This window comes from Diplotaxodon limnothrissa, linkage group LG15, assembly GCF_057381915.1.
Source record: "Diplotaxodon limnothrissa isolate DT_005_m linkage group LG15, D_limnothrissa_male_GT1.1, whole genome shotgun sequence".
NCBI lineage: Eukaryota > Metazoa > Chordata > Actinopteri > Cichliformes > Cichlidae > Diplotaxodon > Diplotaxodon limnothrissa.
In genome coordinates, this window is record NC_140610.1 from 36518368 (window position 1) to 36542144 (window position 23777).

Genomic DNA, 23777 nt, shown 5'->3' on the forward strand with positions numbered 1-23777 from the left:
AAATCCATATGCCAATTTTTATTTTTACATTTTGTTTTTACTTTTTCATAAAGATTATAACACACAAATAACACAAATGAGAACATTGTCATTTTTGAAACCCCTACTTTGACCTTATCTAATGCAGTGCAAAAAACAAATAAATAAATAAATAGATAACTAACACTAAGTCTTTTGTGTGCGCGCAGACTGCGTGAACACACAGGGAAACACTGAGAATTCAGAAGATTTTCACTGTGTCCAATTCAGCCACATCTTTCAGATTTTTCACATAACAAGCAGCACGGATTTTGTCATCATTTCAGCTGGAAGCACTTTATAAGGTGTTATTTCACGTGAACGTCGAGGAGAGATCTCAACAAATATCACAGCTGCATGAAGATACTGTAAATGTCCACAAAGACGTGGACTGATTATAATGTAGACACATTAATCAGAGTCATATATGTAATTTCTTTATTTTCTATATAACCAACCTTTTCACAAATTCTATTAAAGTTTGTTTATCAATATAATCAAACATGTTGAATATACAGAAAAAGGCAGAGAAGCTTGGAAAAGCAAAGTGGACCGTTTGAGGCATTTCCATGTTAAAACCTGCGACGATATAAAGATAAACAAGTACAAAACATACAGCAGTTTCTACTCAACACGAGCCAGTTCACGAGCATAAAAATAACACAACTAGACGAGGAAACGAAGTATGAACGGCGGAGTACCAACTCGGAGACCTGACAGGTTGACAGGCTCGGCTCTTGCGTCATATTTGCGCGCCATCTGCCTCGTTTCTGTGGAGGACGTTGAACATGGGACACCTTGGAGCTGTATTTCTTCTGGTCGTGGGTCTCTCCTTCTATATTTGGGGTATGTTGTGGAAAGAAAAATCTGCTTCTGCGTGTGTGTGAAATGAACCGGCATGTCGTTTTCGGGGCGCGTGCAGAGCGCCTGTTACTTTGAATGAAGCGTGCTTGCAGCGCGAGCGGGGTTGTTCTTGGTCTGTTACTCATGACGTGTTTATGCTTTTACTGTTACTAAACCATAGACAAACAGTGCTTCAGAAGCCGAGGCGTTTTATGTTCGGGTTGTTGCGTGCGCGAGTCTGTCAACATAAAACACTAAAAACAAAATTATATTATGCGATGTTTGAACAGTCACAGTCTGTTAGGGCAGAATGAATCATTATGATGTATTTGCATGAAACAAACCTGGTACGAGAGCCTGTCACATTGTGATTGATTTAATGTGATTTTTTTGGGGGGGGGGAACTTTTTGGAAAATGTGCGTGTTGCCGGTTGATTTTAGCAGGTTAATGAATGGGTTTTTAAAAATTAAATATAGTACTCTTGGATATTATTAAAATACCTCTTTTGTCAGCAATGTAATGAACAAGTCCTTTCTTATTTTTAATAATTCATTAATTTATCAGCTCTTTCCCACAGCAGTAAAACACTCAATGTGCCTCGTTTCCAGGCGCTGCAGGTCACTTTGTGCCCGCTTGTCACCAGCAGCGAGAATTCACGTGCAGCGATGGCGCATGCATCTCCACCCTGAAGGTGTGTGATGGACATGCAGACTGTGAGGACCGATCGGACGAACTCCACTGCAGTGAGTGCACACATGCGCTTCATCACACACATGCTCATTGCTTTGTGTTTAGCAACACAGATGGTGTAATCTGTTTGGCCTATTACAACATTAGGACAACTTTCTCAGCAACTTATGCAGAATTTACTTTTTTTCTAAATATGATTTTTTTAAAAATAAAATTGAACATTTTATCCATTTATTTATTTTAATTTTAATAAGCCAGCATAGTTGAGATGTTATGTTCCATGCATGACTGATACTTTAATAATGTTAATAAATCTAAATCTGCACTGTTAATAATTGTCCTACTCAAGATTTATGGCATATTGTATACTGTTGCACCTTTTGGACTTCTTTTGCAGAACAGATTATCTTCTGTTCTCTTGCTGCGTGGGAATATGCCATTTGAGATTCTGTTTTTCTAATCCTGCTGAAGTCATGAGAGTCTTTGATATCGAATTCCAGAGAGATTTAGTGTTCATCACGTACATCAGCCTGCGGGTTTGCCAAACAGAACCCTGCAGGAGGGAGTACTTCTGAAAGGATTAGGTGTGATTTTAGGTTAAACATAAACTTTGCTGACGTGAATGAAGCCAGCAGGTTGGAATATTTGTTTAGAGCTTGGGGATGTGTGAGTCCAACCTGAAAGGTTTTGGTTTGACTGCTGGCCAGGAAAACTAAAAAAGTGAGTAATTTATTCTCACTGTCCTACTAAGAAATGCAGGGTTCATCAGTTAGGCCAGGAGACTTTAAAGAGACTAATCCAGTCCAGGTTAATCCAGTATAACTAGGAGCATTAGACACATTTACTATGTCGGATCACGCTCTTGTTTTCTTGTCTGTTTCAGATAAATTACACACGCACAATAGACATGCATGCTTGAATTTTAGTTTTAACTTTTAGCTGTGACTCTTCACAGGCCATGTGTGGTGCACCAAAGGTGAATTTGCCTGCCAGAGCAGAAGGTGCATATCAATGGATTTCTTATGCAATGGTGTGGATGACTGTGCCGATGGGAGCGACGAGGCTTCCTGCATGAACTGCACTGCTGGTTTCTTTTCCTGTGGGCCGTCTGATGCCTGCCTGCCCAGAAACAGGGTCTGCGACAGGCAGACTGATTGCAGAGATGGACGTGATGAGACCGAGGAGTTGTGTGGTTTAGCTCAAACCCTCCCGCAGGCGTCACCGAGATGTGCTGCGTCAGAGTTTCCGTGCAAGAACGGCCACTGCATCCGTCACGCCTGGAGGTGTGACCACTCAAAAGACTGCTCTGACGGCAGCGACGAGGAAAACTGCGGTGAGTGATGTGATGTGCAGCTCCACTTCCTTGGATAAAATGTTGAAGTTGTCAGTAGCAAAGCTATAGTGGCTCTGTTGAACTTGTTTTTTTTTTTTGTTTTTTTTTAAGGCATAGCGCAGAATAGAAAAATGCGATTCTATCTACCTTTTTGTTAGGAACACCTAGACCCAGTTTTGCCTTCAGAACAACCCTAATTTTTTGCAGATCAGATTTTGGTCCATATTGACTTGATAGCGTCACATAATTGCAGCGTATCCATGATGTGATATTAAAGTAAAAAGTTGCTCTATTGGATTGAATTCTGGTGACTGCTGGGGGCATATTGAGGGGAAACTTGTTTGAGAGGATGTGAGCTTTGTGACGTGGCACAATATCTTCCTGGGTAATGCACTGTGGTCATAAAGGATTGAACATGGTCAGCAACAATACTGTAATAGCTGATCATGACCATGAGGTAGGCCCAAAGTGGACCAAGAAAATAATGTCTACACCATTACACCAAAACCACCAGCCTAAACTGTTGATGCAAGGCTGATGCAGTAAAGCACTATACAAATACAGGCCATTTACCATTCTTTCATGTTTCACATTTCCACTGAATTTTGCAGCAGAAATCAAACCTCTTAAGACCAATTCCACATCCAGGTGCTGCTGGCACCTGGATGTGTCATCCCACAAGAATGCTTGAATGACAGGTTAACCAGTACACACCTTAACAACCTTCCCAGCAGCTTGAAGCAGTCTAATTATTCGTCTCCAATCAGCAAGGCATTTTCTCCTAAAGAACTGCTGCTCTCTGGATATTTTCTGTCTTTCATAGCAGGTTCATGTCCTTGTGCATAGATGCACTGAAATATCTAATCAGCCATGTGATTGGCTGATTAGATATTTGCATTAGCTAACAATATAGCTGGTAAGTGTATAAAGTTTGTAGTTTTAAAAGTTAACCAATGCGTTTGACCTCTAGTGTTCCAGCTGCCACCCAGAATGAAGCCATATTGGATGCTGCTGCACACTGATGATAATGGGAAGTAGAATAAATATTGTATGGTGATACTCGAGTTCTACAAGCCAAAAAGAATACAGGCTAATCCAATTTGTGCAGGCCTGCAGCAATCACGTCTGATTCATTTTTAATAATGTGCATGTTAACACTACTGTAATACAAGATAATGTTCTTGTAACTGGTGACGTTTGATGCCTGAAGTTGAAGGTGGGTAGAATGATGGTAGCTGGGAAGAGCTTTTACACAGATGTCCAGAAAGTGGGTGTAATGTTTGAAATGTTGGTGTCACGGAAAGAAAAATTGTCACACAGACGATCTCTCTACTCCCTGAGGGGTTTTCAGAATTTCCGAACTTTCAAACAGATAGACAGGTCTCACAGTTTTGAGTCACAAAACGGTGACGTGTCACAGCGTCATCCAGCAGAGGGCAGCACTGTACTGCTCTGTATTGCAGAGTTGGTGTACTGAAGTTAGAACAGCCAAACATTTTAGCTGAAGGCTCTGTTCAGACTAGAGTTGATAAAAATTGCTGCACCTTCATCAGTGTCTGAGTTGTTGGTCACCTGTACAGTTAGGAGACTAAACACAACGCAAGCGTCTTACTAATGCGTGTGTGGGAAAGCTGAGTTAATCAGCAGAATTGCGCTTTCAGTTTGTTATCAAATATAATAACAAGGTGCTAAAATTTCTCAGCTTCTGTGATGGGATAAAATATGGCGTGCTGATGAATTATTGCACCTCCTTAAGTGTACAAAAAAATTCCACAAAAGTTGGGATGTTTCCAACATTAAAATGTCGGAACTGAGAAAATGTGCTGGAAGCTATCCCAGCTGTCATGGGGTAGAAGCCGGGGAACACTCTGGATACTAAGATGAGGCTTAAAACAAAGAGCAAACCAGTAGTGACAGATGTGCCCAGTAGTGGAGTACAGGCCCCAAAGATGATTGAAAAGAATAAGAATTCTGTGCCAAGATGTCTCTGTGGGGTTTTCGTCATTTATCTGAGACATAAAAATGTTTTTCCTTGCAACCTATGCAAGGATATGATAACGTTTGTTCAAGCTGGCATCAGTGATATTATCCTGACTCAGCTGTTCCAACAGGAGAGACACAGGGTCCATATATCCTGTGAAATGTCAATGAATGTTGGTCACGTTCAACATAGATCAATTCAGCACATTATAAAAACATGATATGTCTTAAAAAGTACTTTTTTTCTGTATGTTTTTTGTTTTGTTTTGTTTTGTTTTGTTTATGAAGTCCTGAACCTGACGGTATCTGAAGGAGTGATGTGCAGGGAGATGAAATTTCTTTTGTATTTGATCAGTGTGATAGAGATTTAGTCTATCATACTGTGAGCTATGTTCACAGACGGTGACTTCTGTAAGTGTTCCTGAGCTCATGTAGTAATTTCCTTTGAAGTATCATGGCACATTGTATTTGTGTGTGTGTGTGTGTGTGTGTGTGTGTGTGTGTGTTTTTGTTCTTTTTGTTCTTTTTGTTTTTTTGTTTTTTTTTAAATGCACAAAGATCACAGCCATCCGGTGTTGATTTCCAGCCTTGTACCTTGCGCACAGAAATTTCTCCAGAGAGTCTTTTGATGATATGTTATGAGTCTTTGTAGCTGGACATTGAGGAACATTATTCAAAGTCCACAGTTTTGCAGACTGGTTGAACCTCTGCCCATCTTTATTTCTGAGAAACCCTGCCTCTCCAAGATGCTCTTTTTTATACCTGCTCATGTTACTCTTTACATTACTCTTTACACACCAGTGGCGCTGGGTAATGATTCACACAGGATCTGTTACAGCAACGACTTGTGAAAAAGTCAGAAAAAGATAATGAGAAAAATGTAACTGTTTATTTTTTTTACTGGGTTGAACTCAGAGAGAGGTGTTTGGGGGTTTTTAATTTTAATTTTTGGAGGATGGCATGCCCAATAATTGGACACCAAGGGTGTTGTAGTTTCAAGAGAAGGGCGCGTGAGTTTGTCTTGGAAAACTTCCAGAAGGTTGACGATATGCTTCTTTGAAATTAGAGTTGCAAATGCATTCAGTAAACTTCATTTCGCTGCCTCGTGGTAGAAGCACTTCAGCTCAGTTAAGCTGGTGCAGTCCATAGTCTCACATATTAATGTTTGGAGGAAGTTTGAGAGTTGTGGCTTCTGAATGTTTTTCATAATTGTCGCTCATCATCTGCATGAACAGCTGGGTAGAGGCTCAGTGGGTCATTGTGTTTTGGTGTGGTTACTTTACGTTTTAACCACAGTGCAGCTCGAGTGATATCCACCCCTGTGGTTGACACACCCGTTTGGATTATCATGTTCTCGTTGCAGACTCTCATGTTTTACTTTTTCTCAAGTTCAGCTGCCGAGATAAAATGTCGAGCGTCTCATTTTCATTAATGACTCCTTCAAATTGCTCGGTTAGCTTCAGATATGTTTAGAAATGGTAAGCGAATGTTGGCATATGAAGACACTAAAGCAAAATGAATGTGCTAAACATTGTGCTGATTTTAAGCAAGTTTAATCATGCTGGCGTTACCCGACTATTATTAGTCATATCTAGATAAAAGGGTGGTTTTTGGTGTGAAACCACTGCTGATGTGCTCTTTTTTTTATGTGTTTGTGTGTGTGTGTGTGTGTGTGTGTGTGTGTGTGTGTGTGTGTGTGTGTGTGTGTGTGTTTTCTTCTTGTTGCAGATCAGGACGAGTGTCTGGTCAATAATGGCGGCTGTTCTCATCATTGCGTGGATCAGCCGATGGGTTTCTTTTGCCGCTGCCCCGACAACATGAAGCTGGTCAGGGACAGCCAGTGTGAGGGTGAGTGGCAGCCTGATGGAGCAGCTGCAAAAACAACCCCGCCCGAAGATTTATTTATTTTGTATTCATAAGTCAGGGTTGTACCATTCGTCTTACATACATATTATAATACAATGCAAGCTATGACTATTTACTCTAGTAAATTATCTCTTTGATTCTTTAGAGGTGGATGTGTGCCTAGAGAGGGACACATGTGATCAGCTGTGTGTTCACAATAACGGCAGCCTTACCTGTGAGTGCCAGGAGGGCTACAGGATGAATGCAACAACTGGAGATTGCAAAGCTGAAGGTGAACAACAAATTATCTCACAACAATTTCAGATGTGTGCCATCAGTGGAGTTGCTAGATTTTTAAACAGTTTTTATTAGACATTTTGTTCATGACATTTGACTGTAGGCTGAGAATAGTGTGGAATAGCCACAGACACATTCACTGAGTTAGTCTGTAAAAAGTCTATTTGTTTTTATATTTGTTCCTTTTTATCTGAGATAAGGTGTTTGGTTTTGTTTTGTTTTTTTTATGAAGTCTGGCTCAGATCCCACTAATAGGCAAACCCCAAGTGGATGACTGAATTCATCTTTTGCACAAAGACTTGTTAGTGCTGTGGTCCAAAAGAAGGAAGTCAGCTAGGATTTTCAAATAGATACCACAGGCGTGTTTACTGGAGGGGTGAGGGGTAGCGTTGGCTGTTGCCAGTATTTCTCGTTTATCAACACTATCTGTAAGTACAATCAAACTTTTATGTCACGTTCACAAAGGTTACACCTTAACAAATATTGACTCAGTCACACTATATAGGTTACAATGTTCCTGTTGTGCAAACTATTGTAAAATGACCCTGAAACTTAATTCGCTGCCACTGGAAAAAAAACCAAGGTCAAAGAGTTTAAAGCAGGCCCGCTGACATTGTCACTTTTTCCACACGTCTTCAAGGACATTTAGAAAAGTCATTAAAAAATAAATAGTGATGGCACATCTGGTTTAAATGAATGAGTAAATTGAAGATAAGTAGACATAGACAGGGGAAATTCACTTGTTACAGCAGCACAATGAAAATGGAGATGAATACAGAATAATTTCTACTGTTTATAAGTGGTTGCTGTACACAGTAAATAATGTGTGTCTTTTCAGGAGATGAAGCTCAGCTGGTCTTCACCAGTTCCAAAGGGATCCAGCTGAAAAACATCAGCAGGTCTGAGTACATGGAACTGGCACCGCATGTGCCGGGTCCCCTGGCTGTCATGATTTCTAATCGCACACTGTACTGGGCCCAACAAGGAAGAGGCTCCATTTACAGGTAACCAGCACGTTTCAATATGACCTGCTTTCCAAAGTCACATGTGACAGTTGCAAGAAAATCTGAGGTCCAAAAAATATATACACATGGATGTTTACCTGTTTTTGTTTTTTTTTAATTTATTATTTATTAATAAATTTTTTCCCCTAACGCTGATGTGGATCTGTGTGGCAGCAGGATAAGTGAGATAGCCCATACCCATTTTCAGAGTATCAGTTTTAGTTTCGTAAGTATTATTAGCAACTTCCTTATTATTAAAGATATACAAAATATGATCTGATCAGATAAAAAAGGGTACTTTGATAATCTGGAAATTGTTTCCTGTCTGTGGACCAAAACTGATTAGCTGCAGAGCAGAGAGACTGGATTTTAATATTCCTATCTGTATCCAAACCTGACTGGTCTCTTTTCATAAACACACATTCACTGGACTACAGTAATGTGTCAGGTAGTTGTTTCAAACTCGTGGCCCGGGGACAACTTGCGGGCCATGTCATCCCTACTTGCGGCCTGTATACCGACGTGAAGAAGTATAATGCAATTTGGCCCTTGAAGTAAGTTTTTTTTTTTTTTTTTTTTTGTTAGGGATGATTTGTTTATTGTTGAGCACAATGTTAAAATAAGTTCTTTAAAAAGCCAAAAATGATTTAATGTGAGCAGAGAGCACAAACACGCTGAGTAATTGGCTGTGTTAGTTCAGTGAGAGAGTCAAAAACTAACGTGTACAATTATGTCTGCAGTTTTATTTTGTTAAATACAAACAAAATGATAGCAGAAGTGCTGCCATGTGTCTGTAAAAAAAACAAACAACCCCCCCCCCCCCCCCCACCCTGCATTTTAGGACATATTTCTGTGTGTTTTCTTGTTTCGTTTTTTGCATTACCTGAACACCAAAATGGCCCTCAAGCGAGATGACAGTGTCAGCAGTGGCCCATAGCTCATTTTGGTTAGGTGTTAAAATAAACTCTGTGCTCACACACTCTTACTTGTCCACCAATGCTTGCAGTATAAATAGAAACGGTACAGCATCATGGTCTGAAACGTGACCCAAACACAAAAACGCTATGGGACGGTGAAAACAGCCACATGCTGCGGCGCCACTATATCAGTGTGACTACCGCCGTCACTGAACTCCAGATTCAAACCAAACAATATATGTTCTGATTCTCAAAGAGTGTTTCTTAGACAGCTTTGACTCAGATTAGGGCAACAGAAAGCTAATAACCTTCACCTGACCAGATTATTTGGGTAATAGGTAATTTAGTTGTGTCAGTATCAAATATCTTCTCTCTCTCATGGCACACAGTGATAATAATCCGCATACAAGTGTGTCGGTGTTGTTGATATAAGGAAATGCAATTTATGGGGAAATGTTTCTAGTTCAACAGCCTTATGCAAAGCATTTCAGAATAAAAGTGATTCTGAGAAGCATCAAAGAGTGACATGAGTCTGCTGATACGGCTATAAGGGAAGTTTTACTTTATGCTGATTCATTTAAATGACTGATCACAGGCAAACAAGAGAGTCAAATTCCACATCTCAAACAAGCTCTTCAAGTTGTGGAGAGAAAATCACATATCACCTATGTCATGTACTTAGTGTTAAGTTTTGAGAAACTACTGTTGTATAAGTGAAGACTTTATCTTGCAGATTGCTTTCTCCTATAAAGCGATTAGTGCTCGGATGCTTCTTAAAAAATAAATGGTTGCCCATGTGTGACTGATATAATACATTTCCTTCATTTCTGCATTTACGTGTGGATGGGATTATTTTTTTAAACGATAATACAAAAAAATACCCATGTACGTGTGGACGTAGCCTTAGCCACACATGAAAACAAAGGGAAACAAAGCCATGATTTGACCTCACACATGCACTCTTGAAAGCAGTGCAGAGACAGAGTGGAATCATCAGCTAGTTCAAAGTAGATCTGTGTATCATCAGCATAACATAACAGAAGTGATACTGTATTTCGCAAAGGTTAGTCACAGTTCCCACGATTGTAGCCTGTTGTTCCTGTTGAAGTTATTGACTGTAGAGATCAAACAAAGAGTATACGTATGTTTTCACCTTACGGTGCAACCTATGCAGTGATGTTGTATAGCTTGTGTGCTAGCTAGTTTAAAAAACTTGATACAATGACATATATCGTTTACCATAGTTTTTTTTTTTTTTTTTTTTTTTTTTTTTTAGTGGAGTAATGAATAGTTATGTCTAGAGATGGACCGATCCGATATTACGTATCGGTATCAGTCCGATACTGACCTAAATTACTGGATCGGATATCGGAGAAAAATAAAAAATGTAATCCGATCCATTAAATATCACGAAAGCACCTCACAAAACTTGCAACACGCCGTAACTCACCTCAGAACGTTAGCATGTCGGAGCAGTATGCATCACGTGATAGAGCGGCTGTGGCATGCAGGACCTGTCGGTGGTCTGGATAGCATTTGGAGCTTCGCTAGCAACCCGGCATTTCATCTCCGACAAAGTTATCCCCGAGAGAAGTAAAGCAAGTGTGTAAGTCCATCTCTGAATGTTTGTAAAGCATTCCTGCGTTAAGCTTAACAAACGATATATGGAGCGACTGCCTCTTCTTGCTGCTACTTCAATCATGAAACTGCTTAATGATCAGCTGATCGGCTTTTCTGTCGCGAGTCGTGTCTCTAGTTTGCTTTTGGCCCACTTTGCACCAGAAAGAGGAAACCAGCGGCTGAACAACAGCAGCACGTTTAAGCTTGATCAGCTGTTGTTAGAATTTATTTAATATTACTTTCTACACCAGGATCCTTTTCTATGTAGCTGACAGCTGGTAACTGTGCAGGGGCGGATCTAGCAAAGTTTAGCCAGGGGGGCCGATAGGGCATGAACAGGGAAAAGGGGGCACAAAGACATACTTTTCTTTCTTATTCTCATTTAAAATGTCTAGCTTTTAATAAATAATTATCTGACACCCAAAGTTTTAATTTGATGTAAAATGAATAGAAGTCAATTACTGTATATAGTAACTATTAAGTCTAATATACCCTAGTAAGCTATAGTACTTTTTCCTTTGTGAAGGTACCATCTGTGCAGTCTGCAATTTTGTTGAAGAAAGATGTTGAATCTATTTAATATTTCTTGAAAAATAATTGATTTCTGTGCATTTTTTTTCACACTGCATCAAATTAAGGTTGATTACGTCGATTAAGCATCATGAGGTGGCGCGTGAGGGGTGGTTTCCTATTTTTTATTTATTTATTTTTGTTGTTGCTGGGAGTTGGAACCCTATTAGTTAGGTTGCTTAATATTTATGCTAGGTACCCTTTAAAATACCAGAATAGGGAGGATGGTGTAGGTTTAAGTTTATTAGATTGATCAGTATTGCTGAACTATGAAATTTTTTTTTTGCATACAGGTATAACAGAATAGCTTTAGTGTAGTTGTTGTTTTAAACTTGAGTATGAACTTATACAAAATGCAGCAAGATATTTAAAAAACAGTTTGTTTTTTTTTGGAGGCACCTTTCCTGGGGCACAACAATGAAAAACAGCGGTAACACGTGATGTGGTCACCTGAACATTTAACACACCTGAACAGGGAGTTACAACCTGAGGCATTTTGTGTGCACGGGTTTTGTGCTTGGGAGACAGTGTTAGGCAGCGCATTCTGGAGCTGACAACCTAAACAGAACTTAAGCGGCACCTCTTGGGCGGCAACAGAGGGGTAAAAGCAGCGTCTCCCTGCTGCTGGCCCCCTGTTCCCCTCAGAACCACAGCTAGGAGGGCTGAGGCTTCTTTCTCCTGGGCGTCGGGTGGGCCTTTGCTCCAGGCCGACTGGTGTGGAGCTCGGGCTGTAGGATGTGCTTTTGCTAGCGGCACACCCACTGTAGCAGTGGGCGCTGGTCTTTTGCCAGTTGGCAGAGGAGCGGCAGGCCTGTGAGAGCTAGCTGCGGGCTTGGGCTTCGCCTGACGTCTGGGGATGATGGCGCGCAGAGCTTCTGTCTGCTTCTTCCTCAGATCGAATCTAACCTGAATGGCTTCAAGTGAATGTCCAAAAAACCCAGCCGCAGACACTGGTGCGTCCAAATATACAGCCCTGTCTCTATCTGGGACATCTGAGAGGGTCAGCCACAGCCACTCTGCGCCACTACTGTCAAAGCCATTCCTCTGCCCAGGGAGAGCGCTGCACAGCGGGACACACAGAGGATGTAATCTGTGGCAACTCTGACCTCGTTAGGAAGAGGTACCAGCGGGCTGTCATCAGGAACCAGCGATTCGAGCTCCACCAGGCACATAGCCTGGTACGTCTGGAGCATGGTGACGGAGCTCATTGCGCAAGCAGTGCCGGCCTGAGCCTGATAAATCTTCTCCAGCTGCGAAGCTGAGAATCTGCAGTGTTTGGATGGCAGAGTTGCGGGGCCGCCAACACCATCGTTATGGGATGGGGCCAGATAAGCAGCCAGAGACTGCGTTAACTAAGCCAGCTTCCTCGGCGCCGTCCAACTCCATGTACTTTCCATAGCCGGGCACAGTGATGCGGCTAGACAGAGGTTTGTCCCATGATGCCGTTAGCTCGCAGACAAGGTCTGGGAACATGGGAGGCGCCTTTTTGGCCGATGCGGGCTCTGGTAGGAGGAAAAAACTAGCGAACCACGACGGCTTTTGAGCTGGCGGAGGAGAGGACCAGTCCACCTGCAGCTTCTCAGCAGCACGGCGAAACAGGGAGAAAAGAAAGGTGTCATCGTGGCTGACTGGCGCAGCGGTGGCGGCACATTGGGCCATGCTGTGCGACAGCTGAGCGTCCCAGCACTTTTTCCACAAACATCACCCATCTTTCCAGGGTCGAGCGCCAGAGGTGGCGGCAAAACGCACAGGCTTCGGGCTCCGTCAACACTCTCCTAGCGTGAACGATCCCCAGGCAGACAGTGCAGGCATCGTGCTGGTCGCTATCATGCAAAGAGAGGACGGGAGAACGGAAGATTTCTGCTTTGCTAGCTTCAGTTTGGAGTCCATTTTAAAAAGCAAAGCAAAACGCTGCACAGTTAAAACTCGAAATTAGTGCTCTGCGGGCAGCCCACGCACCAACTGCGCAATGGAGGCTAACACCAACAGGGGCAGTTAAGCTAAGTTCAAGTCAGCAGACAACGGAGCTAACTAGCAGCAGCTAGCTAGCCCAACTCAGCAGAGGTGTTCTCAGCGAGGTGAAGAACGTAACAACTGAGGGATGACTGTGTCCCGATTCGCGATGTTGAGAACCAAAACAAAATACCAGAGGCCCAGAAGGATGCAATCAAACAGATGAGTTTATTGAACACACGCGTGGGAAGATGTACACTGGGACTTGTCCTCTTCTTTGGCCCATCTTCTGTCACTTGTTACTAGGCAAACTCAAAAGCAACAAGAAGCTGAATACATTCAGGCCTTCACTCAAGCCTGTTTCTAGATTATATGTAATATATGTGTTTTGTAGGCGTGTATGCAGTTTTAACCTTCTATAGCTCCAAGTCACTTACACAATAGATTGTCTGGACATCGCGCCAAACAAAGCTTACAACCTTTAATTAATTGACTGAGCTTCAACTCTTTAATAAGCACAAAATGCAATGTGTATAAAATGGTTATAGCTGCACCTGTAATAAAAATGTCAATGTAATGCCAACAGCTTCAACAAATGCTTTAATGAAATGATGATTAATTTGATTATGTCTTAATGGAAAGTGAATTAATCCAATGGTAATAATGATAAGTATGAGTAGCAGTAAAATATTTCCCGTATTCCACAACTGTGATGACAGCGGCTATAAGTGCAGGCGGGGCTGTGCGTGTGTCATCACACGTCATCTGCCTTAAAGGCGTGAATAAAGGTCTCTTCAGCCAGGACACGCGAGGGCATGATATCCCATACATGTGTTGTACCGAGTGAATCGACTGAAAGGGAACTTATTACACGGTCTCCACCCCCCTGGCTAATAAACTGCCCCTCTGTCTCCCAGGAGGTATAGGGACAGTTTCTTTCCTACAGCTCTGAAATCTAACACCCCCTGCACACACACCTGAAGACATGCACAAGGCCACTGCACTTTACAATACCACTTTTTAATAGTATTCCCTTTTTTATGTGTGTGTGCCGTTTCCATATTGTGAATATTTGTTTGTGTTTGTCTATATTTTTTGTTCTTGTTTTTTTTTTTTTTCTCTTTTCTCATTATGTAACTCCAAAATCACAACACAGAATCTTTGAATGCTAAATTATGCCAGTTGCTCCTATATAGAAAGTACAGCTAAGGCTGTTAAAGTGCACAAGTACTGGCCTCTAGTAGTGGATTAAAAAGTAAAATAAAAATTTGACTTGAAAAAAATAAAATGTGTGTATATATAATGGTAAATGGCCTGTATTTATATAGCGCTTTACTAGTCCCTAAGGACCCCAAAGCGCTTTACATATCCAGTCATCCACCCATTCACGCACACATTCACACACTGGTGATGGCAAGCTACATTGTAGCCACAGCCACCCTGGGGCGCACTGACAGAGGCGAGGCTGCCGGACACTGGCGCCACCGGGCCCTCTGACCACCACCAGTAGGCAACGGGTGAAGTGTCTAAGCCGGGGCTCGAACCGGCAACCTTCCGATTACAAGGCGAACGTCCAACTCTTGAGCCACGATATAAGATATACGATATAAGATAATAATTTTAAAAAAGTGTTTTGAGTAACTGCTAAAATATTTCACTGAGACAGAACTGGAAACATCAGCCTGATAGTGGAGGGGAAGGAAATGTTGGTCATGAATTGTTCTGTGGTGGGGGTGACTGTGGTGATGCATCAGTCTGAGACGTGCTAACACTAACATTACTGTTGCTAATGTGGCTAAAATAATGTTTAGGCCGAGTTCTGATGAATTAGCCTGTTGTGGGATGGCGCCAGTGGCATGGATGGAGTCTGATTGGATTTGTTAGAGCTGAAATTTCAATAAACACACTGTCGTTGTTGTGGTTGTTGTTGTGGTGGGTTTTTTTTGTTTTTTTTGTTTTTTTAATGTGTTGTCTGGGCTTCTTATTTTCACTCTTGCATTGTTTTTTTTAGGATCTCCTTGGATAGAAAGCCACAGGAAGCTGTGTTGGTGCTGAAAGTTCAAGATTCGGTAACCAGCATGGTGGTGGATTGGATCCACCAACTTCTCTACTGGACCAGTATAGAGATGGGGTGGGTTAGCGTGGCCTTTCTGGATGGTTCAGCTCATCGTCGGCTCATCGCAGGGCTCGACAAGCCCTCCGCAGTGGCCGTGGATCCTCTCCGAGGGTACGAGGCTCTGGGATTTTGCATTTCATTTTAATGGTTAACAGCACAAGATAAGGAAAAAAAAATGCTTCACCTGTGATAAGGGGCTGTTGCATCATGGTTGTTAAATAGCAATGATTGCATTTCAAAGCAAAGAAGCTAAAAGCCAGCACGTCACGCTGGAGCTGGTTAAACATTTACACCTTTACTTGTCCAGGGAAGGGCAGCACATTACAAAACCCTACATTAATACAGTTTAAATGGTGTTTAAGCATGACTGTGTCCATGTCATGCTTGAAGGCATTGAATTATTCAAATAATACATTCTCTTCCTTGCTTTATGCTAGTAGGTCCAACCACTTCCTTTAGTTTTGCATATTTCTTTTTGCTTGTTTCGTCTTTATTGAAGTGTTATTTGTTGGCAAATAGCTTGTCTCCTAAATTAAAAAAAGACATCACCAAAAGGTAAAATAAGTCTTAAAAATCAAAGCTACAGAAGATCAAAACATGGGTGCTTTTATTTTCTCAGGCTGCTTTTCTGGGCAGATTGTGGTGTCTCCCCAAAGATCGAAAGTGCCGGTTTGGACGGCTGCGACAGAAAAGCTCTGGTCACTTCCTCAATACGCCAGCCTGTAGCCATCTCTCTAGGTACGTTCTGACATTCAAATTAATTGCTGTCAAACTGGCATTATTTAGAGAAATCAGAGGAGAGGAAAAACATCTTCGTCCTTAAATTAGGAACAACATGAGTTCATTTTTCTGTACTTCAGGCAGAAGTCAGACCTTCAGTTCGGAGCATTTGAATATATTTATGTTGAGTCACTTAGTGCTGGTATTCATGTTGCACGTTCCCTTAGATATGCCTCGGCAGCTGCTGTACTGGTTTGATGAGGGAATGAGAAGAATCTCAAGAGTAAATCTAGACGGTCGTCAGCGTAAAACGGTGGTGGAGTCTAACGGCTATCTAGACCGAGCGTTTGGACTGTCTGTGTTCGAGGTACAAGAATTACATTATGGTCTGTGCTGCCTGACATCCTGTGTCAGACCCGGGGGGCAACAACAAATGCATTTTAATACTGAAGGCAGCTATATGCAAGGAAACTAAATGCAGTGCATCCAGAAAGGATTTACAGTGCTTCACTTCTTCCACTTTTTGTTATTTTGTAGGCTTATTCAAAGTGCATTCAATTCATTTTTCACCTTAAAACCCAACACACAATACTCCTAACACAACACGCATGCGACAAAAGTGCCTAAATTTCCACTAAAAGATCTATTACTTGTGCCATTGGCTATCACTGAGAAGACATGCTGCTTGCACATTTCACCGGTGCTTGATCATTCCCCTTTTATAATTTCATCACAGCTGAGTTAAAGAGTTCAGCAGCAGCAGCAGCTGCAGCTTAAAGCGAAAGAGAATATTTGGCCTGCACCACTTGCTGAATTGAAGTGTGAATACTTCCTGGATATACTGTATACAAGAAAATCACTTCATGATGAGATATGGAGCTTTCTTCTTGCATGCAAAGCCCGATTTCTGCTGTGTGCTGCTAAAGCTTTCCCTCACTGGGTTTCAGGGATTTGTATATTGGAGTGACGAAGTTACGCGGTCCATTTGCCGAGCAAACAAACACAACGGCAGAGACCTCCAAGCACTTCTGTCTAACGTCACCTCGCCAGGTGGTGTGCTCATCATACAGCCTGTTCTCCAACCAAAAGGTATGCCCAATCAAAAAGGGACTTCTTCACACTGTAGGTCCCAGACTGATAACTGTTGCTGATTTCTTCTAAGGACCCTCTGTTTGTGGACGTCCAAGGGCAGTTTGCCATCACAAGTGTGTCATTGACTTGCTGACCCAGGGTCCAAAGTTCAGCTGTGTTTCTCCAGAAATAGGAAGAAACAAAACAGAGGAAATTCCTGCAATCTCCCGTTCAGTTCCTGCAACAGCTTTATCGGATCCTACATTTTTGGGAATCCTTTCTCTGATTGGTAAGAACCTGTCAAAGTCTCAAAACATGCACCGATCAGGCCTAACATTATGACCACCTGCCTAATATTGTGTTGGTCCCCGTTTTGCTGTCAAAACAGCCCTGACCCATCGAGGAATGGACTCTACGGTCCCCAACCCCTGCGCCACAGGCCGGTACCAGGCCGCGAGAGTTGAGGCCCGGGTGTGAAATTTATGGTTTTCAGGGTTTGTTGTTTGTTTTGTTTTTTGTTATTGTTAACTCTCTTTCCCTGGGTCTTTTCCCGTGTTGTAGTTGTGTGTCTTATTTTGAAATAAATATTTACGCGTTACCATAGCGACCAGAGAGCATTAAGGGGCAGAGAGCTACTCTCGATGCTGTTGATGCATTTCAGGAGGACACTGCTAATAAAGTTACACAATTACAGAGTGATTTGGCATTTATTATTATATTTAAAAAATACCACAGTTTTTGTCTTGGTCGTGTCATTTTGTTTTGTTGTATTTATCCTGTAAGTTGCGAGGTATGACCTCCATGGATCAGACTTGTCCAGCAAATCTGAGAGATGCTCGATTGGATTGAGATCAGTGGAATTTGGAGACCAAATCAAAACCTCAAATTGTTTGTTGTGCTCCTCAAACCATTGCTGAAACATTTTTTTATTTTTTATTTTTTGCTTTGTGGCAGGGTGCATTATCCTGCTGAAAGCAGCCACAGCCATTAGGCAATACGGTTTCCATGAAAGGGTGGACAGGGGTCAGCATGGGTACCGTGACTGGTTTGTGTCTCTGCAGCCTCATATGCACCTAACTAATGCACTGTGTATTCTGACACCTTTCTATCAGAACCAGCATGAACTTTTTTGACAATTCGAGCTACGGTAGCTCATCTGTTGGTTTGGACGACACGGGGAAGCCTTTGCTTCCTACGTGCATTGATGGGGCTTGGCCGCCCATGACCCTGTCACTGGTTTTACCATTGTTCCTTGCTTGGACCACTTTTGATAGATACTAACCACAGCAGACCCGGGCCACCATGACAAAATGTTCACTTGTTCCCTGATAATATCCCACCTCTACCAGATGCCATAATAAAGAGATAATCAGTGTTATTCACATCACCTGTGTGGTCATAATATAATGCTTGATTACATGTATGAAGTCAAGCTTGCAAATGAATATCTTTGCAAAAAATGCTTATATGAATGTGCGTGAACGAGACCTGTTTTATAAAAATGCCCAAATTTAGTAGAAAAGCAAAATAAGAAGCATTTCATTTACCACACATAAGTAAATGTTTTCAAGTTTTTATGAAGCGTTGTTAATCCAAAGGGCTTTTTCCACAAGTGTTTTTCCATTCATGCAGCCACCCATTTGTCCACTCAGTGGAGGTAATAGAAGTGACATCATGCATGACTTCAGCTTCTATGTCATGTCTGGAACTCCAAAAAACTGATGAATTTCCTGTGTGTGTTTCCAAGTGTTCCTCAGTGTCCTGCTGTTGGGAATGGCTGCATGGTGGTGGAGGAAAGAATTCCAACCTTACAGATCTCTCACTGTGCAGAGCTTCTCCCTGAAGGAATCCCAGGACCCCCTCGTCATTCAAGAGCCACCAATGGGTTCAGACACACGTATAGTCAAGGTGAGAGGAGTTTTGAAGGTAAAACCAGTAGTTTGTGTTTGTGTGCACATGTGAGAGATACAGCTAACTGCTTTACATGTTGTTTTCCCACTTCATGGCTATCTTACACCCTCTGTTTTATCTTTTTTAGGACAATAAGATGCAACCCTCACTAGCAAAAATGTTTTAAAATTTCTTTTTCACTGCTCCCAGTGATTTAATAATCCTGCAAAAACACATCCAAAGAAGGAAACTACATAATAAACAATAAAGGGAAACCATAGCTATTGGGCAGGTAGCATGCAACTGCAAACTGAACCTGGACCCACATGCACGTGCGTTAAGCCATATAAGTCGTATTTTCAAATGTTTTTGTCATTCCCATTTTTTTCCCTGCACACAAAAACAAACTGTTCATTGCGTTTATTGGACTATTCCTTAAAGAAAACGCCAAACAAAAACCGGCATTTCCCCCAGTGCTTTACATCCCTGATCTTTACCCAAGTGTCCAGAACATATGGTCGCAGTTCTGGTGATACGATTACAAAATCGATCATCGACCTGCAGCCTACAGCGTCCTGGTGCCACGTGCACTTATGCACACTCTTATGTTCAAACAAGGTGTTTGTTATGGCCAAACTGTGATTTGCACAGAAGTCCAATAACAAAACACCGCTCTGGTTCAGATCAGGGAGGCCGTTCCTCCCAATCACGCCCCTCTAGGTCTCGCTGTCGTTACCCACGTGAGCATTGAAGTCTCCCAGTAGGACAACAGAGTCTCCAGGTGGAGCACCTTCCAGCACCCTACCCAAGGACTCTAAGAAGGCTGGGTACTCTGAACTGCCACTCGGCGCACCCGGCCACCAGACGCTCGCCCTCGAGCACCCTCCCCGGGTCTGGCTCCAGGGTGGGGACCCAGTAACCCTATCCCGGGCAGGGTGAACTGTTCCCTCGATGGTCTTTTCATAGGGTACTTCTGAATCGCTCTTTGTCTGGTCCCTCACAGGACCAATTTGCCATGGGAGACCCTACCAGGGGGCAAAAGCCCCCGGACAGCATAGCCCCTGGGATCCCTGGGACACACAAACCCCTCCACCACGATAAAGTAGCGATTCACGGAGGGGTGCTATCTAATCTAGCAGTTCAATTGAAGTTTAGCTATACAGCCCCGTATCACAACAACAGTCCCCTCAAGGCGCTTTATATTGTAAGGTCAAGACTACAATGTTACAGAGAAGACCAAAAATCAGATGACCTCCTATAAGCAAGCACTTTGTGACAGTGGGATGGAAAAACTCCCTTTTAACAGGAAGAAACCTCCAACAGAGTCACTTAAAGCACATAGTTAGGGCTGGATTATCAAAGAGAGAGCTGGTTCCACAGGAGAGGAGGCCTGAAAGCTACTTTTAAATGCCCTGAGAACCACAAGCAAGCCTGCAGTCTGAGAGCAAAGAAGTAGAGCTTAGGCTTGCATTAACGTCTAAAGAGGCCTGCTTTGCATGCTCGAAGGAGCGAATTAGTAGATGTGAGGGAGTATATTGTGGCTAATGTGCAGGCTTCTCTTATTAGAGGAAACAGGATTGTCAAACAGCACAATGTGTTATCATAAGGTCCCTGACTCAGCCTTTAGTAGCCCTGAACAATGTTTTCACTATAAGGAGGCTGGCTAAGATCATCCCATTTATTGGAGTCCCCCCCATTATACATTTATGCATTTGTTTGTTTTTGGCTGGGCTCTGCTTGCTGCTTTGACTCGAGCCGCGTTCAGTAGTGATACACAGATCAGGGGTTGGGTTAATGTGGATTGAAACCTGGTGATCCTTCTTCAGTTATTTCATTACAGTCAGTCAAATCTTATCAAGCCACTGTATATGTGTGCATGAGGGTGGGAATGCATGTTTGTGTCTGTGTGTGCCAGTTTGTCTGTGTCTATATGTCAGGTTGGGTCTTAGACTCCACCTCTCTGGGAACTCCCAGGCCCTCCAAGGCCTATCTCCCCTCACCACACTCCCTGCCGGTGACTGATGCCCTCAGGGGTCAGTGCATTGGTGGTTCTTGGTGTCCAGGGCTGGGCACTCAGGTATGTACCAGCTCACTCCCGGTGGCTACCTGGCGGGGCCTGGCGCCTGTTGCTCGGTCAGGCCTCCTCCGGGGTGCGGGGGGCCTCCGGCCTCTGGGCCTGCGGCTCGGTTCACTCTGGCACAGCTGGCTGCCGGCAGAGCCGGCGGGCACGCCGGTGCAGCCCCCTCTAGCTTCTGCTCGGTGGCTACTGGGTGACGCCTTGTCTGGGGATCCTCAGCCCTTCCCATGAGGGTGGCACGGATGCCCCTCCGGTGGTCCTCCTTGGGCTCTCGCACTCTGGGGCCTCTGGATGTCTGGGGCCTGGATCTCCTCCATGCCTGCTTCATGCCCTGGGGGACGGGGCTATGGCTCGCTACATCCTCTTGCAGACCATTACATGTGGAAACCATTTGAATACAAGCGCGCTGATCCACACAGGTATGCACACGGGTGTTTACTGCTCGTAGACTTAAATTACACCTTTCTTGGCTGCTACTTCAAAACACATTGTGCGCTGTCTGTCCTGCGTGTTGCACAACAACATCGAATATTTAGTATTTACTGCTGTTTACACTTAGCTAGATTAATGCGATGGTGTTGTGTTTAGTATGTTGCTTTATCATTAGTATACAGAAATACTAATGATTATGAAATTACTGCAACCCATCATCTCCAGAGGTTACTCCTGTGCATGACCATTAGTATATTTATGCTTTATTTGTCAGATTTTTTTTACTGTTTCGTCTTGAGAAGTGAGACATTTTTAACATTTGAAAAAAGAAAATAACACAGTATTCCACTTTCAAATGGATCCATTTCATTCATTCACTTGAGTACACTTTGAACCTTAAAGATTAGCTTCGTCTGGTATAAACAACAGTTTATTGTGACCTTATGAACATCCTAGAGTTGCATAATGTGACTTTTGGTTTTATTGCAGAATAAAAAAAGAAAAATAAAAATAAAAAAATAAAAGAAAAAGCCACTGTAAGCAGTTCTGGTGAAGAAGAGTGGATTTCTTTGAGGGTAAAATTGGGACGGATGACAAAAAACCTAGTGCTTCTAAATATTGCTCCTTGCTCCTAAATGTTTCATGTGTGTGTTGTCCTTGAATTAAGCTGTGGTAAGTGCAGCAACTTTCTCTTTTGGTAGTTTAAAAAAAACAGCCTCGTGCTTCTGAAGCGACGCAATCAACAGGTGTTTCCTCCTCAGGAAAAACACGCACACACGCATGTCTTACTATTAAGATTTGAAGCCAGCAACCTCAGATTTTCTAATTTGCATCTCAGCTTTTAAAATAGTTAGAAAGAACTGCAAATGTGGGCTGTTTGAAAGGCTTACAGAATACATCCGTTAAGCTACAGTTTCTTCCTCCTGTCTAGACTTTAAACTGACACAATCACAATATAAACAAACAGGCTGTCCCATCAATGAGTTTCTTTTGTTTGTTTATGTGGAATTTATCCTATAATATATAGAAACACAGTTTGACTCACAAGTTAGAGGCTTATCCCATGCAGCAGGTTGACTAAGTCGTGTTTTCTTTGCTGCCAGGAAACTTTGCTTAAGCGGGACTTGGACGGTGAGTGAAGGTTTGACACAAGTGATCAGCTGACTGGGTTTCTCCCGGTGAACCTGGTGGTGTTTTAACCCCTGGCAAAGACCTCAGAGCTGACAGGACATCAAGGCTGCAAGCAGGCCCGGCTGAGAGTTCCAACTCCCCTGGAAGTTTAAATCTGTGATCTGGGATAAATATCTGCATTTGAAGAGGAGGAAAGTCCTTCACTTTTCAGGATATTTTTCACATAGCTCTCGCAACTCACTTTGTTTTTGTTAAAGTCATAGTTTATTTACTTAATGGTGAACAAGCACATCCAGTTTCTTTTTCTTTAAGTATGTCTAAGAAATGTTCATCAGGTTAACTGTTAAGGTCTTCACATTTCCATGTGAACTGAAGACGAGGTGAAAATATGTGTATGAAGGACACTGGCAGTGAGATCGTTATGATAATTGACAACACAGTTTGCTGGTTTCTTTGATATGTTTTGCACTTTTGATCAAAGAGAATGAGCAAACTGTAGGATGAGGTTTCACAGATGAAATTATTTAGTCACTAATATTTGTTCATATTTGTATTTTAGTTTAGTTGCATCGTTTTACTGAATGTTTTGAATACTTTTTGCCTCGTGTTCAATTCACCAAACTTAACTCCAGCAGTACTACAAGTTTTACTTCCTCACATCAATCAGGAATCAAGCGAGCAAAATGCGTTAATTTAATAGACATTTAGTTTGGCACATTTTAAAGAGCATCACCAAATGTATGCATGGTCCTGTTTACACACTTGGTGTGAATCCTGCAGGGTACAAAGTGCAGAAGGTCACTCTTGTGTGTTTTCACAGACTGGATTAAAGCTGAAAGTTAAATATTGATCTAAAAAATCCATCCCTACCAGGATGTTTGTTTTTTGTTTTTAAATGGTCACCTTTTTTTTTCTTCGTCTTAGTTCGATAAACTTTTGAGAGCTTTCCTCAGTGTTAGACCGCTTTCCTATTTTCTACAATATAACATCAACTATCTAGCAGCCACTTTTGTGCAGCACACGTTTTATTACCAGTTCAGAAGCTGGCTGAGTTAAATATTTCAACATTCCTAACCCAGCTCATGGCATCATTTGGAATCTCAATTCAGTTTAAAGTGACCTTAAATAAATACATGAAGGGCTTTTTTTCTTAGTCTATTACCAACTGTTAGAAAACCTATAACTGGTTTGGGGGTTTCTTCATGTTTTTGTTTGTGTGTTGATGCGGTTATGGTTGATGCTGTTGAATGGTTGACATGCCTTATCTGA

The 23777-nt window shown here is 42.3% G+C and overlaps 2 protein-coding genes across 2 annotated transcripts in view; both read left to right on the plus strand.

The window, feature by feature from the left end:
• The window catches only part of LOC146617916 (N-acetyllactosaminide beta-1,3-N-acetylglucosaminyltransferase 3-like), a 115815-nt gene that overhangs the window by 64289 nt on the left and 27749 nt on the right, over positions 1 to 23777 (plus strand). The window lies entirely within an intron of this gene.
• On the plus strand, positions 806 to 22735 carry LOC146617919 (low-density lipoprotein receptor-related protein 8-like). The gene is made up of 13 exons (XM_085372160.1): positions 806 to 864; positions 1471 to 1605; positions 2508 to 2885; positions 6594 to 6713; positions 6877 to 7002; positions 7846 to 8011; positions 15083 to 15298; positions 15807 to 15925; positions 16135 to 16274; positions 16855 to 16996; positions 17070 to 17267; positions 18726 to 18886; positions 22481 to 22735. Exons 1-13 carry the CDS (start codon positions 807 to 809, stop codon positions 22514 to 22516), a joined length of 1995 nt encoding a protein of 664 aa, XP_085228286.1. The 5' UTR covers position 806; the 3' UTR covers positions 22517 to 22735.